The sequence below is a fragment of the Lissotriton helveticus genome, chromosome 10, assembly GCF_964261635.1.
Source record: "Lissotriton helveticus chromosome 10, aLisHel1.1, whole genome shotgun sequence".
Classification (NCBI taxonomy): Eukaryota; Metazoa; Chordata; class Amphibia; order Caudata; family Salamandridae; genus Lissotriton; species Lissotriton helveticus.
In genome coordinates, this window is record NC_136071.1 from 724,414,309 (window position 1) to 724,431,516 (window position 17,208).

The 17,208-nt window shown below is 40.8% G+C and overlaps 1 protein-coding gene across 3 annotated transcripts in view; it reads right to left on the minus strand.

The window, feature by feature from the left end:
* The window catches only part of ESYT2 (extended synaptotagmin 2), a 641,975-nt gene that overhangs the window by 369,972 nt on the left and 254,795 nt on the right, over positions 1–17,208 (minus strand). For all 3 annotated transcript variants that reach the window (XM_078663275.1, XM_078663276.1, XM_078663274.1), the window contains exon 2: positions 10,639–10,680. In XM_078663275.1, the coding sequence (XP_078519401.1) occupies positions 10,639–10,680 (42 nt within the window). The remainder of the gene's footprint in view (positions 1–10,638; positions 10,681–17,208) is intronic.

Genomic DNA, 17,208 nt, shown 5'->3' on the forward strand with positions numbered 1-17,208 from the left:
ATAATACACTTTTTGATAATTATTTTGTAGGTGCAAGTAACTGTGAAGATACTTATCAGATTTTGGGAGGTTGGGGATTCAAAGGTGGAAAGGATCCAATCTTTCCTGGGATTTATTTTGTTTGTGGTGACAAAGCCTACTACAACCTTCCAGACCACTGGTATGGAACTTGTTATGTGGGAATTGTTTTTCCTAAAGTGTTTCATGTTGACAGAGATTCAGAAGGATTGTTTAAAATTCATAATTATGTAAATAGAGTTAGAAGAGAAACTTTTACTGAAGTTCTGGGAGATATTTTTCAAGCAGTAATACCTTTTGTTGGTATAACCCTAAATGCAGGGAAAATCAGAAAATTGTCCACTATAGTTGATAGATTATCAACTGACACAGCTGATGGATTCCAATTAGTGAATGTTGAAGTTATTGCAATTAGATCCATGGTAATTCAAGATCGCCTTGCTTTAGACATACTCCTAGCAAAAGAGGGAGGAGTCTGTGGCATTTTGCATGTACAACATTGTTGCACATATATACCTGATGAAAGTAAGAATATTGAAATGTACATCAAGAATATTACACAAATGCATTCGGAAATAATTCCTTTAGAAGAAGATGATTTCACAGAGAAACTTTCAAAAAGATTTCAAGCAATTAGAAATTGGTTTCATAACATTGGGAGTTCAATTCTTGGCAAGATTTTGGCACCTTTGATTATAATAGTATTCATTTTTATTTTGACCAAAATAGGTTGTTTGTTGCATAAAAGAAAGAAACAGTTGAAAGAAAAGAAAAGAATTTATAAACTTAGAAAAGAAGAAGAAAGGGAGATTGAGTTACAGGAATTACATAGAGAACGTTATGCAAATTCTGAGGATTTTGCAGATACTGGTTTTTAGAATTTACTGACACAAATGAATTTGAATCATTTTCTCGGAAGTTAAATTACAAAATTTTTGGGTACTGGTGTGGTGATTTGTTAATCACCAGATGAGGGAGTTGATGGAGCGAGATAGAAAACAAAATTTTGTTTAAACTCGCGAAATCACATTTCCATAACATAAATAATAATATTAATGATTTGTGAGATGTCGTGTTAATACAACTTAGATTAAACTTTACACATGGGGGGACTAACATGTGTGCTCATAAACGTGCATAATTGTTGCATCTTTTTGTTCGTGCAAAATAATAAAATAAATCATTGTTTTCGTTTTTGTCACTACTAACTGCTGCAAACTTAAAAGAAGCATGTGCTTGTTTTGCTTTTCCTTGTCTATGTGATGTCATTTCTACTGTTCTAGGTGCACATAAGTCTCATGGATTAATGAAGACTGGTAGATATAAATGCTGCTTTATTTGTTTGCATTTGCTAGGTAACATTTGACTGATCGGGTGGGTTAATTAATTAGTAAATCCTGGGGTGGATACAGAATCTACATTATTTCTTACATTAATACTTTTCTTGTGTTTGTTTTATACTAGAAAGCATAAGTTGCCTGCTTTTGGGCCTAGTTTGCTCGAGTTGCTAAAAGCTGAAATTTACTTCTGCAAAAGTCACGAGACGCCCATTCTGAAATAAAGTGTTCGTCAAAAGCTGCATTCACAAAGCAAAAACTGACGTGCTATCATCATTCTGTCGGACGTGGCCAAGGTCGAAAAAGAACATTTTGTCAGCCTTAACTTGGCATCCGCGGAAGTCAAATGGACGCAGCGAGAATATTATTGTACATTTGTTGCAAACCTAGGAAGCTTCTGGTTGCATTCGGAAAAGACAATGGTCCTTAAGAAAAGTGACCTAATGGAAGATTTGAAATGTGGGTGACATGTCACTTGTCACTCTCAGCCAATGGGACGTCGAAGATTTCTGAAAACTTTCCTTTGCGTAGTTTAGTTAGCGTAGAAAGGTATAAAAAGTCATGCCCCTAGGGATGGGCTGGCTGCTGCTTTCTGACTTTCCGATGAGGGTGAAGTGCTATCGGACATTGCGTGGAGCACGTAAGAATCCTCAAAGAACTTTACTTTAATTTCTATCTATTTAGCTCAGCTAGGGACTTAGGTTTTAAAAATGCTAAACTTTAAATACTTTCTTAAATATTGATTCACTTGCTTAATTTGTATTTTTCTCATGACTCTTTACAAACATGCTTGCTTCAATGCTAATAAATTACTTTTATAAAATTACTATTTGAAATACCATAATTTAGTAAATAAAATCTTACTTTTGACAAACAAGCTGGTCTTGATTATTCAGAAGTGCAGGTTACTATTAGCTAGATCACGTCGCCAATGATGGTCGTTTAAATAGTTAGAATTTGTTATAATGACAATATTCTTTCCGCAAATGTATAATTTTGTATATAGTTTGTAAATTAGGTGTATATAGATTTAATCTGACCATCTGATTCAGTAGGCCCAAAATATGTCAGGTTTATAAATGGGTCCGTGAGTTAGTGTAGAATTTTGTTTATAGGTTATGAAGTTGGGTAGCGTTGTTTATGATATATTTTCTATAGGCCGCTGGATCACACCCTAAAGATCACCAGCCCAGAAATGTATCAGCTCTCTCTGGTTTCTACTGATCAGGAAGACACAGGAATCCATCTGTATGTAACACCCTTTGTGAATGTGCTAGGCAACGATAGCCAGTTAGAGGTGGTACCTGACACTAGAAACATAACCTATAGCGGTCTTCTAAATTCAAATAACCTCCCAGATAAAACAAATCGCAACAGCTGCACCAACAGACAATCAACCAGTTAGAATAAATGCGACAAGTAAAACACACATCACCTTTACACGAGATTACCACGCCCAGGGTTGCTATTAATAGGCACAAAGACATATATTAGCAAGGCGTGCACTTTCAGAAAATATTCAGCTGCGCACACCATTATTAATCACTTATTGGTTTGAGTACGTTGGACACAAATGCCAACCACTTGCCCTTGAACTAATTAGAGTCTAGCTTCACCAGAGTTTGCTGGTTCAAGTTAAGTGCTAAGGTTTGCCCCCACGGACGGATGTGAAGTCTTTAATTGACCTTTGCACATGCCAACGTTCAAAATCAAAACAGTGTACTTTTAACAATCGCTATCCACTGTGTTGAAGGAATATACTATTTGCAGTTTAAATTGCCGTTCCGTGGTTAAACACCATGTGGAGGTATCGCACCTTCTACAAGAGATTTCCCCTGATATTGTATTTCTTACGGAGACGAGGCTCTCGGAGGACTCCGTAGCCATAACGGCCCTGACCCACCCCGCAGGCTATGCTATGAACATTATGAACAGAGCGGTCAGGCGGGGGTGGGAGGCGCATAACAATAATATTTAAACCTGCCTACGCCAGCAGCCTTATCCCAAAGGATATCCCAGACTCTGAAAGTGCACTTTTCAAAATTGCACTGACAGATAATTTTACATTCTCTGGGCTACTTATCTACCGCCAACCGGACACATCGAAAACTTTCCGAGAAGCCTTAGCCAACGCCGCCTCTATATTGGTCTTAGAGGCAGACAATTTTAACATTGTAGGTGACCTCAATCTACACCTGGAGCTACAAGACCACCTGACGTCGCTAATTTCCTTGGTGATATGGCACCCTGTCAGCTGTCGCAACTAGTCCGGGGACCAACACATGTAGCCGGTCATCTTCTTGATCCCGTATTTTCAAATCTCCAGTCTCTGGAGGCTCAGCCCCCTCTTCCTATGCCCTGGACCGATCATTCCCTCATCTCTATGTGGCTACTTCATTCGGCCCCAAGCCACAATTTCATTGCATGCCTTCAATGAAGCGCCCGTGGCATAAATTAGATCTGGCCACCTTAATAGCCATCTTAAGTTCTCATCGCCTAGAATGGCCCACTGACATTGTGGCAGCTAACGCTGCCTTTTTGGGATGGGTCAATAAAGAGCTAGACACCTGTATTCCGGCCAAACTAACTCACTCCACGCGCACACAAACCAATGCCTGGTATGATGAGTCATTTATTTCGGTAAAGAAAAAATGTAAGACCCTAGAACGGACCTGGAGATAGTCGTACAAACTGGGTGTGCAGGGCAAGAGCGGGTGGACACTCATTTAGGGCAATGCAACTGTCCTCTGGAACTCCCTACCTCTCTCTGCCCGCAGTACCCTTGACCACTGGAACATTAGAAGAACTGTGAAGACGTGGCTATTTTCCAATCACTAAGCGGCCTTCGACACCCACTCTGCTAGATTTAACCCTGCCCCGTTGCTGGGGCAGCCAGACACTCTACAAATATTTTTTTTTTAAATTTAACATATGCAAAAAAAATCTGGAACTTTTACCATAGCATTATGGAATTACTGATACATAGATTCTGTACTTCTTTTGTGTATTACTTCTAAGCAATGTCCTCAAACGATAATTACTGCACGGGAACCTCAAGACTGAATGGAGAGGAGACCGGTAGCGTCTCTACATGTATCCATTTGCCCGTTAACCCAACTGCAGCGAGGAAAACTTCATATGTGGGAACGCCATCACTCGAAAAAGAGACAGATGCTGCCTATTTTGGCGGTATGCAGCTATTGCAGCAAGATGTAAGCGGAAAGATGTGTATGCTAAATTGGAGTGTTTTAGATGTTACAAATAGCATATAATGTTTTGTACCGAAGCATTAAGCCGGTTGATGTCGTTGTTGTTACAGTAAATCACAAACCGCTTCAACTTGGCTGCATAGCAGGCTCTTGTGATAGGACGCCTAGCTTCTTTGATGATATTCATACAGTCTGGCGGTAGATTTAGATAGCCAAACTCTAGGACTTCAGGTAACAGATCGCTAGATTTAGTTGACTGGGATCTGGGTGTCTTATCTCGCCATGGCTCTGGGTGAGGAGACTGGGTGAAAGATGTAGTTTTTTATGAGGAACTACTGAGAGTTCCAATAGGGTTGAGAACCATGGTTGAGGTGCACATGTGGGAGCAACCAGGATTAGTGTCAGGGATGTTTGTTGGAGTTTCCGAACCACTAATGGAATGAGTGGAAGAGGCAAATATTCTGACCAATTCATCCATTGCGCATTGTCTTTGGACAATGGGTGCAGATACCTGGACGTGAAATTTGGACATTTTGCATTTAGATGTGTGGCGAACAGGGATACATTTGGGAAGCCCCAAATTTGGAAGAATGGGATGAGGACTTGAGGATGTAGTTCCCATTCGTGGATCTGTTGTGTCTGTCGACTTAACAGATCTGCCATCTGATTGTCCACTCTTGGGAGGTGTTCTGCCAGAAGATATCCTGAGCTAGCTGGGACAGTTGGAGGGAGTGTGTCCCCTCCTGTTTTTGAATGTAGTACATGGCCATCATGTTGTCTGTACGAACTAGTACTGTTTTGCTTGCTAGCTTAACTTGAATCGCCAGGAGCTCTAGGTGATTGATGTGAAGCTGTTTCTGTTGGAGGCTCCACATGCCTTGAATTGTGTGGTTTTGGAGATGTGCTTCCCAACCGGTTAGTGATGGCTCTGTTGTCAGTACTGTCTGTGGAACCAGGTCGCTGAAGGGCCACCCTTTTAACAGGTTTTGTGTGTCCCACCACTGCAGAGAGCGATGGGTGCGGCCGTCTACCAAAACTAGATCTAATAACTGACCCGGAGTCTGGTTCCACTGACGTGGTAGGCATTCCTGTAGGGGACGCATCTTAAGTCTTGCATAGGTGACTATGAAAATGCAAGACGCCATCATTCCTAGTAATTGCATGAACAATCAAGCTGGTAAGGAGGGTTGAGGCTGAAACTGAGAAAGTACATTTTGAAACTTCCTGAGTCTGGCTGGAGTTGGATATGCTACCGCTTTGTGAATGTCTATGATAGCTCCTAGGTAGTCTTGAGATACTGAGGGTTGGAGATGGGATTTGGCCTGGTTTACTGTGAACCTTAATTGGTGAAGGAGTTGCACAGTTTTCTCTGTGTGGCGCAGGTAACTGTTCTGTGAACTGGCCTTTATAAGCCAGTCGTCCAAGTAGGGGAAGACGTGAACCTGCTGTCTTCTCAGGTGGGCTGCAACTACTGCCAAGCATTTTGTGAAAACCCTAGGAGCAGTTGTAACTCCGAAGGGTAGGACCTTGAACTGATAATGTTGGCCTGCTACCGCAAACCTGAGGTATTTGCGGTGGGCAGGGTGTATTGGTATATGGAACTAAGCGTCCTTTAGATCCAAAATGGATAGAAAGTCCCCTTGCTGAAGGAGAGGGAGCACTTGTTGAAGTGTTACCATGTGAAAATGGTCTGACTGGATGTATAGATTAAGTTCTCCGAGGTCCAATATGGGTCTGAGAGAGCCCTACTTTTTGGGAATCAGGAAGTATAGGGAGTACAATCCTGTTCCTTGATATTGTAAAGGGACTGGTTCTATTGCACCTTTTTGCAATAAAGAAAGAACTTCTTGCTTTAGAAAGGTAAGATGTTCTTGTGACATGAGGTGAGACCTTGGAGGAATATTGGGTGAAGTGCTTGTAAGTTCCAGGCAATAACCAGATTGGATCATTTGAAGAACCCATTTGTCGGATGTAATCATATTCCAAATGGGTAGAAATTGCGAGAGGCGTCCCCCGACAGGAGTGGAATGATCGGGGTATGGGAAATAAGTCATTTTATGTTGTTGTTGGCGTGGGATGTGCGCGTGGAATTACTTCTGCCTCTTCCCCTGCTGGTATTTCCTCTATATATCCTCCTCGAAAATTACTGATTGTCACCCTTTTAAGAGGAGGAGGCATTGTCAGTAGAGATGTTTTTGGAGCAGCCCCTGTAGAATGAGCGACAAAAGGAACCTCTGTTGGAAGCTGCTTGTAAGGCCCACTTTGTGTCTTTGTTCATCTTTTCCAAAGATGCATCAACAGCTGGGCCAAAGAGATGTTGCCCATCAAAAGGTTGATTAAGGATAGAGGCTTGTAAACCCAGAAATCCTTAACCAAGCATGTCTGCAAAGCAGTATGCTTGTGTTCATTGTCCGAGCCGTATTATCTGCGTGACCTAAGGCACATCCGATAGAGGTATTGGTTATTAATTTACCCTCTTGAATAAGGTCACTGGCTTTAGCTTTATGCTCGTCAGGAAGGAACTCAAAGAGCTTCTGGAGTTCATAATAATGAGCCCTATCGTATCTTGCCAGTAATGCCTGGGCATTGGCAATGCGCCAATTATTAGTCGCTTGTGATGCTATCCGTTTACCGGAAGCATCCAATAATTTGGACTCTTTATCCAGAGGCGGGGCATCCCCTGTGGTTTGGAAGTTAGCCCTCTTACGAGTATTAGAAACGACCAAAAAGTCTAAAGGTAACTGTCCTTTGATGCAGACTGGGTCATTAGTTGCAGCCCGGTATTTCTTCTCTTCCCTGGGAGTGATGATCCTAGCTTTAACAGGGTCTTGAAAGATATTGTCAGTATGTTGAAGCAGGGCCTTTAACATTGGTAAGGCTTGTGTAGCCCTTTTTTGAGATGAACAAAGGGAATCTAATATAAATTCTCTTCTAGACTCTCCTTATGGAGCTCTACCCCATGGTATTCGGCAGCTCTATTAATGAGCTCAATGTACTCAATATTATCATCTGAAGGGTAAGGTCTAGATGGATACAAATCAGGTTCATTATCAGGTTGAGGGACATTATAATGATCACGTGGATCAGTATCCTGTGGGTCATCTTGTGGTGCATAGTCATCTAAATCATCATCACATGTATCGTATGGGTCAGGTGATGGTGGTGTAGGGGAGTGTGTAGGTGTAAGAAGAGGGTATATAGAAATGTAAGGAGAAGAAGAGTCAATAGCCACATTTTGCATTTTTAAAGGAATGTGATAGTCCTCTGATAAGCCCATTTTCCTCTTTCCCAGAGGTTTGGCAAGAATGTGTCAAGTTTCCGGATGGATTGCGATCTCTTTCTGTTTTGGATCCAGTGAATTTTCGGTCTGAGACTCTTTAGGTGCTGTGCCTTCTTTAGACGTAGGTCTTTGCGTTGAGAGTTTTGGCTCCGAATGTTTCGGCTCTGAAGTTTTCGGCTCCAAAGATTTAGCTTTCCATAACGGCGGAATGGAGACCAAAGGTGTTTCGATTTTGATGCCGAACGTTTCGAGCCCAAGCCGGAATGCTGTTGTTTGTGCTTCGGCGCCGAGCCCGAAGGCGGGGTGCTCAAAACATTTTCTCTGTGCCAACCTTGGCCTGAAGGCAGAGGAGGGACCGGGAGCCTTTTTCTTGTAAAGGAGATGATAGTGGAACAAAGGTTCTTTACTCATGGTCTGTCGTGCCGGGGTCAGGTCTTTGGCATCGGAGTCAGTGTCTGACACGGAGAAGTGCTCCTCCTCCACCTCGGCTTCCTGTGCTTGTGAGTCTTCTTGATCGGACTCTTCTGCGAGAAGGTCCCAAGCAGGAGCGCCCTGATGGTATATTTTGTGACATCGAGCCCCATGATCACGGAGGGTTTTCTTTGACCGAAACGACTGGCACGTGTCGCAGTCTTTCTCGTCATGTTCCGGGGGTAGGCAAAGGTTGGACGCAGGAACTTAGCATAACACCTTTGACATAACTTGAATGGAGCCCATTCCATCAGTTGGGACCGATCCCGGCTCAGATATGTCCGACAGTCTTCCACGAAAGTTCCAATCTAAGGTTTTCTAGCGTTAACGATACGCGGCTAGTGGGAAACACGGTCGATTAGCAATACCGTTGAGGGTAGTGGATTGCGTGTCGAAGGGGGCCCGAAGAAAAGTGCCGAACTGGAGCGCAACAATTCACATCCAAACCCGATGGTGGAAAAAAACAATGGAGTCGATGCCCATGCGCACTATCACCGAAGGGAGGAATCACCTACCTCGTGACTAGAAAGACTTCTTCGAAGAAAAAACAAAGTGCAAACATTCGGGACCAACACTAAATTGCGATCTATGCAAAAGTATATGGTCTACTCGTGTTTCTTAAATCCTACAGTGGCCGCTACTGAGACATATTTTTTATATATGCAAATATAATATGTTGCTCCGCTGGGCTGTTTGTTAAAGGGAAGTCCTATAAGAGGAACACTTCATCATCGCAAAATGGAAAACATGTTTTGGAAAGTAATTGGGATGCACCAAATAAATGAAGCACACATTTTAATAAAAAGAAATGTGTGCATGTAGTCCTGTTTTCTACTGACTGAATCATTGTATCTATTTTACTCAGGGAGGTACTAGGGACGGTGTGTGTTCCTCTACTAACCTACAAACAAAAGTATTCCTACATTTGTAAATAGGATCTGCAAATATGCACAGTTTCGTTCCTAAGAAAACTATTTTAAACCACTATGAACTCTTTCACATCGGCGAGTTAAAAAGTCAATGTTCATCAATATGTAATAGGTTTACAATTTCTTATTTTTGAGTGACAATATAATTACAAACATTTAGCGAACAGAGTAGGGCAATCAAGAAAATTATTAAAAAAGCCCTTACACTAAATTAAGGAAGAGATCTCTTGTATAATTGGCCTTTCAAAACATGACATTGTGATGTACAAGATGAACAGGGAAATATGCCACTTTAAAAGCCACAAGGCAATAGATCTCAGAAACAGAGGCAGGGTCATTAAAGACCAATAACACCGTAGAGGCACTTGAACATATTTCTGGAAAAAGGCCTGGCTTCCTTTTTCAAATTAATGCGTTTTTCCCTTTTAAATTTCTTTTTTTACATCTCAGGCGTTATCTGACTAAAAGGAGTTATTCTGTAATGCACCCCCCCCCCTCCGTTTCTTGTTTCCTTAGTACAGAGAATTTTACAGATGAGCCTCCCTGAGGAGATACATTAATGCTACAGTGGTCGAAACATTGCCATTTCTCCAAGCGAACTGAAGGCCTGAATCTCGAAGGTAAACTTAGACCTGAAGTCTAACTTTAGACCTATGAAGTTTAAATTTAGACTAAGTTTCTCTTTGTGATTGTGAGTTCTATACTGACTGAATGATGTTACTACTTATATTTCGTACTGTGGGGATAGAAGAAAAAGTGCATTCTCCAGGATAACATGCATATGAAAATCGTTGACCGTGTGCCATTGAAACTTAGAATTAACTTACATGCATTTAAATTTAAGGAACCATTATTCTTTAGAATTAGGAAGAAGCAACTAATGTTCCCCTGGAATATGGGTGGGCTGTGGTTATATGCTGTTTAGAATTTCAGGATCAACACTGACAATGTAATAATTTCCCATTTTGAAGCGATGTAGTCAATTTCAATCATATAGTTATCTCGAAAATATGGCATGGTTGTGGCCTTCCTGACCAAATAACAGCCAACTCTGCATAGCAACAGCTTATCACTGGGATTGTCGCCTATAGAAAAACCAGCATTTTCCGGTTTGAGGAACCTCCCTGTAACATTTACCTTTGGATCACACTCCACCCTTTCGGCAACCACACAAGACTGGACAAAAGTACAAAACGATTTTGACATTTTTTAGCTTCAATAAACAGGACTAGCCCCATATCCTGGAGCGTATTTCTTCTTGGCACTGTTTTCTTGCACATCTGTATACATTTACTCACAGCCCACGTATTGTATTGTACAAAACAAACTTAAAAAAACATTTACACTGCAAAAGACTTGTATATTTTACAACAATATCTCGAGCAAGGTCTTACCTTGTTCAGCCATTCCGCCCTCTCCACGTCTGGAAAGTGAACCTGAAAAAAATGTCAAATCATCAATTAGAACCAGAACCATAGAGAAAACAGATTAATTCTATTTATTTCTATTAATTTCATTATCTCTCACATTATTTTCAGACGCTAAAAACAAAAAATATATACTTACAGAAAATTGCAAAATGTATGCTCACAAAATGCAGACCACTTTAAACATAAAATATTTTTAATTCCCACAAAAAATGATAATTATTTAATAAAATGTTAGCCTTCATGAGATTATGGGACTGATTATCACTGTGGTGGAACGGAATGGGTTGTATACTGCGCCTGGTAAATACCAATTTCCTATTGCGAGGGATTTACATGGAGCAACAAAAATTTCATATTTCAGGTTCTGGAGGGTGAAGTCAGCAATAACGCAGATTTGGGTTTTATCACAAGAGAAATCTGCATGTTTTATTTTTTACTGCACACTGTTCCCCTTCACAATTTCTATAACAGGGGTATCCAGCCTCCTCAGTAATAGGAGCTCCGTCTGTTCAATGAAATCATCCAGAGCTAGTAATATTATTTAATGACGACATCAGACAAGATTACATTGGCGGCCACCCTACGCAAGATGACCAACAATGATCACCTCAGTACAGCATTGCCAGCAGGAAATGTAAAAAGTTGTTGTCAATCTGGAATGCCTCTACATGGGTAGTACATAAAAGCCAATGGTCAAATATCAGCTTTAAATATGTTTTGGAAATCATAAGATATGAACATACACACATTTTCATCTCAAATAAACACCTTTCAATTTTGGTATACTTCTATGATTTAAACAGGCAAACACTTCTAATTTAGTAGGCTGTGCTTCACACAGGAAAGCTACTTATAGGTAACAGGAGAGCTACACTTATTTGAGAAGCCGGGCCTAAAAGATTTCACTCGCCAAAATATGTCAGGGGGAAAAGTAAGTGTGTTCACAACTCTAAAATATGAAACCCAGTGCAAACAGGGGTTTGGCAGGTATGACATTTAGCTAGAGAATTTGGATCTTCTAAAATTTAGAGGTTTTCAAAATTTTCTGAATTACTAACCTAGAAAGTAATTGAATCATAATATGATGATCACCGACTTTGGTTAGAGGGAACAAAGCTTTCACTTCAGTGGCGTAATGATAATTGGGGACCCCTGCAGAGTACGTGGAGTGGCTCCCTCCGCACTCTATCAGGAGCTCTCCGGCCGAAGTGCTGTCCTGAGGGGCCCCCTGGAGCTTGGCCCCCCCGCACTGCGGGGGCCTGTGTGACTTGCCTGTTTCACTTAATAGGAGCTACAGCAAAATAGCTTTTCCCCCCCTGAAGTACCCTTGGCTATACGACATTACCTGGGCAATTTTCATTTTTTAGGTCCCAGATAGGTGATATTTAACTTTTAAAAACTCAGAAAATCCTTATAGAGTGCTGTTTAAATATTTCCTTAGAGGAACATTTGTGGAAGAACAAAAGGTTGCGGTGCCTGCAAAATTTGTCAGTGAAACATCTACACCAAAGATTTACCAAACTCAAAAGAATAAAATGTACTTCATAACCTTCAAAAGAGTAATTATTATTTTTATCAATAAGTTTAGCCACTAGCTATCCCGGGCCGGCTCAGGCTGGTGCAGCTCAAAAACCCTCTTAGGACATATATTACGGGACCTCGTTTGGTGCAGATGGGTAGAGCGACCGAAGGGGATTGTCGGAGAGGATATGGACAGCCGGGAACCTTTATGCACATCAAATAAATATGGGACTGCACACATATCAAGACATATTGGAGGGAAGTACACAGGGTTATGAGTGCCGTGTTAGAAAAGGTTCTTCACCCGGAGGCACGCTGATGTCTCCTGAACATTTGGGAGCCTACTGATTTGAATGCACACCAGATACAATGGGTCGGTGATAGCTAAAAGAAATACCGCTCAGGCTTGGGGAGCAGCAATTCCACCCACAATAGGAACATGGGAAACAAACCTAGACTGGTGCATGTTCCAGGAAAAGATAGTCTATGTGGCCCGTGGCTGCCCCAAAAAATGGTTACCAATTTGGAGTGCGTGGAACTCCCATCGTGAGATATATGCCCTCCCCCTCTCTATTGTGAATTGGATGATCTCCTTTCCCCATGATTTATCCCAATGATGTATACTGTGAATGATGATTGCATTAGTCCGTCTAGCCTGCAATGATTTTGATTGTATTGTATGACTTGTTATATGTCGATGACTGTTGAATAAAAAGCGTAGCCGCTTGCTTTTAAATTTGAATTCAAATATTGTCATATTATAATAGAACAGTCCTCTTAACCTTTTGAAGATCAATTGTCCAAATATCTGGGGAAGCCTACTGCATCGAGATTTGCTTATACATGTCCTATAGTACACTTTTTCTTTTTACACAAGTTCCTCTCAACAAAAAGTCTTGAGGAAATAAATTATTTCAGATGCTTTAGTGATTAATGATCCATTTTAATCCATAATATCACACATTGGCATCCTAAACTCTACGTCTTCAATTCTGGAACTTGACATTTTATATACATACATATACATATATATTACCTACCTCGTTGTGAATTCTGCTGCTTTCATGATTGTCATTTATGTTTATTTTTGTAAGACCAATGTCCAATGTTTTCACTCTGATTTCTTTTCTGAACTATTGAAATCCTCCTCTAGACCACTGAAATGTGCTTGGCTGAGCTTTCCGCTTCCTTGACGAGTATGGCAATGATATGTCTCTTGAGCTGGAGGGTAAAGTGTCCCTAATTGTGCTAAGATTATACACAAAACTAATGTTATCAGTCTTATATGCTGGTTTCAACCTCAGCTATCAGATATCTAGCATATACAGGGCTCGACAAATCCACTCGCCCGCTCGCAATTGCGAGGGAGAATGGATCAGGACGAGCTATTTTTAGGTCCTACTTGCCCTTTCTGGCAAGTAGGAAGTCAAACTAACTTTTGTCCTCTGTCTTTGAAAACAGAGCAAAAGTGACAAGATAACATGATTTAAAGGCACTTTTATTGCTCATAAAGGGAATGAGCAATAAAGATGCCTTTAAATCTTGTTATCTTGTCACTTTTGCTCCGTTTTCAGCGACGGAGGTCAAGTGGGTTGCAGTCAGGTCGAGGGGATTTTCCATGGTACTAGACCTGCAGGACTAGTACCATTTTTCGGATTTGTCGAGCCCTGATATAGACAAAAGGTGGTAGAGTCGCTGTTCCATGTGCTCTAATTCACTGTCAAATAAACTATGGCACGATCAAAGATATGTTACTATGCCCATCTATCCAATGTTCTGGGCTAGAGTACTAAATTCAAATGATCAATTCTTGAGTACCAATGTTGTGGTGGTGACAAGAAAGTATGATTACATCCTAACGGCTTAGGAAGATTCCAAGTGTTATTGAGTCCATACACTTTGATCAATGAGTAAAACTTTTTTTAGTCTATCTGATTATTGTTTGTGTTCAAGCTGCTGTGCCATGACTGTGGGCCACGGATCAAGCAGCCCTCCTCTCGCCAACATCAATGCTTTCCCAGAAGTGATTTTTTTTTTAGTAACTTCATTATCTTTTCTCTCTTGTGTTACATTTGGAATTATGCATATTTACCAAAATAGTGGTGAGTTCTTAATGACTATTATCGTTATGAAAATTCCAACTGTCAATCACGTGTAGTTTTGACATTTTATTAAGTGAGATTCTTAACCGTCTCTCTGTCTCGAGAAATACAGCTTTAAATATATCCCAACTTTTGGAGATTTACTGCATCTTCATTGAGTATATTTCCTATATGAATCTGCATTGCGGATCGTTGCCCTCCACATGCGTCTATATGTATTTTTTAAACTGGGTTATCGAACTGGTGTAATGCTCCATGAGATCAATGTAGCTAAGTTCACCATGTTCCATTATGGGATTTCATGGTCTGATCAATAAAGCAAACCAAATAAAAATATTATAACTGATAAAGATGTTCCAAAAGGAGGTACATTGAAGGATAAATACAACAGAGCAATTAACTGCTGCCCTACACAAAAAATGCTAACCTAAAAGTGAAATAAAGCAGCACATGTATTTCTAAAAGGCATCTAATACATCAAGCTGAACTGGGAGTAGGCTAAACCCACTAATTCATAGATGGAACAACACTACATTGACAAGCAAGAGAGAGACAAAGAAAAATCCCCCTGTGTTCCTCATTTTGTTTTACTAGTATTATTACTTTTGGATTATTACCAGGGCATTGTCTTTATGGGCTTTAGGCACGTGCAGGCAAGCCAGTGCCTTTCTCCTGACCGTGACAGAATAGTTCAGTGTGTAAAATACTACACCTTTACGGGATTTTAATTTACATGGAAAGCACAAACAATGCTAGTGGTATGAAGGAGATCATTTAGAGTATGTGGTGAAGTGATGTCAAAAGGTGAACACAAGCCTTGGACTGATGGGGCCTGTATCTCAATCCCAAGATGTAAAAGGTTTAGAAAGTTACTGACTCCTATGACAGTGCTTGTACATAGGCGTTTTAAGCAAAACTGGGATACTCATCATGCTAAGACCAGCAAAGGCGCATCCGTGCCAGTAGAGATAAACTACTGAAGACGGTGTAGGTGGGTTTCAGAGATTCAATGCTCAAGGCCTAAGGCAATCCTGGTATGCAAGGAGCTTTCTGAAATATATACTTTCAACTTGGTTCAGGGATCTGCTTTTAAACAGGCAACCTTTTGCAGCCAGACCTTTGGTGGACTTAAGGTTCACCTATAAAAAAGCAGAATGGTAAAAGAGAAAGCTAAGATGTGATGGTGGTGCCTAGGCGAGGGTCACATCCTCAGTGCGTCCCAGGCTTCACACTAATGTAGAGGCCCCAATAGGCCAAAGCTAGACTAGGATTGTTTGTGTTCCATCTAGCGGTTGGGGGCGGGTGAGGGGGCTCACACAGCAATTCAGGATGGACTGGTCCTAAGAGGAGCTGGGTCAGTACCAACTTGCATAAGGCAGGTCTCGGTCTAGAGTGGCATCGTGGGCCAAAAAACGGTGTACTTAGGTACAGTCTGAGCAATCATCAGTGGCTAAGAATAATTGAAGAATTCACTCCATCAAAATGTTGCTTTGCTGTATTCATACAGACTGGACAATCAGCGAAACGTGCAAGTAAAGACCTGCAATAGACAGAACTCACAATATGTTAATTTGCAATGTTTAAGCGTAAGATATTTACACAACATTTTATTATCAATTTCAAATTCTTCTTCCAGAAACCAGTACTCTCCTCTGAAAAAGTCTCAGGACCGGTGATCTTCTGCAGGAGACCATCCTTCTTTGGATCTGATTTCCATGCCTATGGAAATGTGGCCACCTCAGCAGAGCTGGTCAGCATTTTCTTAACTAAAGACTTTTCTGCCAATAACTGCACACATATTTGTGGTTGAGGAATGGGCTTTTAACACAGCCTGGTCTTGGTTTCATTGTAGACTTCTCAAAATGATATTGTCGCGATACGTAGTAAATTTTAACAGATGGAATTACAGAGTTTGGCACTAAAGACAGGTCAATGCCGAACATCAAATCCAGACAGCAATTAGTCCAGAAAGGGTAGTTTAACTTGTTGAGCTGTATTGGGGAAAGGATTAGTTCAATGAGGCAGAGATTTGACCAGTACAGGGCATAGTGGCTTGTCACTTTTCACATGGTGGTAAATCATACTACTTATCCCTACTGAGGAAGGTATTAATTAGTCTATTTTTCCTTGAAATATTTTCTGATGTGAAAACGTCATAGATAGCCTGAATCCAGATATGCACTCAAGAAATGTTGGGTTACTCCCATTCTAAAAAATCCTAATCTGAAATCAACCATTCATGCTAGCAGGTGTCCCACCACTAACATTGAATGCCTGAAGAAAATCTTACATTTCTCAACTGCAATAATGTGTTTACAGTCAAAAGGACCTCTTTCGTGATTTCCTTGTAATACCCCATTAAGATGGTACATTTCATGAGAAACCAGGGAAGTTAGACTGAGAAGTGGATCCATTCATTCTTCAATCACGAAATTGCTGGTATCCAAGATAACACCATCGCAGCTTTCTCACTGGTTCCAAAGGGTAAACATCGCTTACAATGTTTACACATCGCATTCCAATGTTACATCGCATGCCATTACAATGCAAGCCATTACAACAACCTGCTGTTGGGGGCAGAAGGTGGTGGATTTGAAATCCAACTCCTTCCATACTGTTGCACAGGCTGAAGTTGGAATAGTAAATCATACTATTCCAACATCCAGCGCCCCCTACAGCAAGTCGTTGTTATGGCTTGCGTTGTAATGCTCTGCGATATAACACAGTTGTTGTAATGACCACGTTGTAATGGCATGCGTTCTAAATGCATACAGTTTAAAGTGGCATATTTGTTTTAAAGGGATCATCATTTCTGTTCTTGCTTTTAACACATATAACATCCTATTAGCATTCAGTATTTATGTTCATTTCTATGCCAAAAAGACAACATTCCCTTGATTTTGACTTCAGA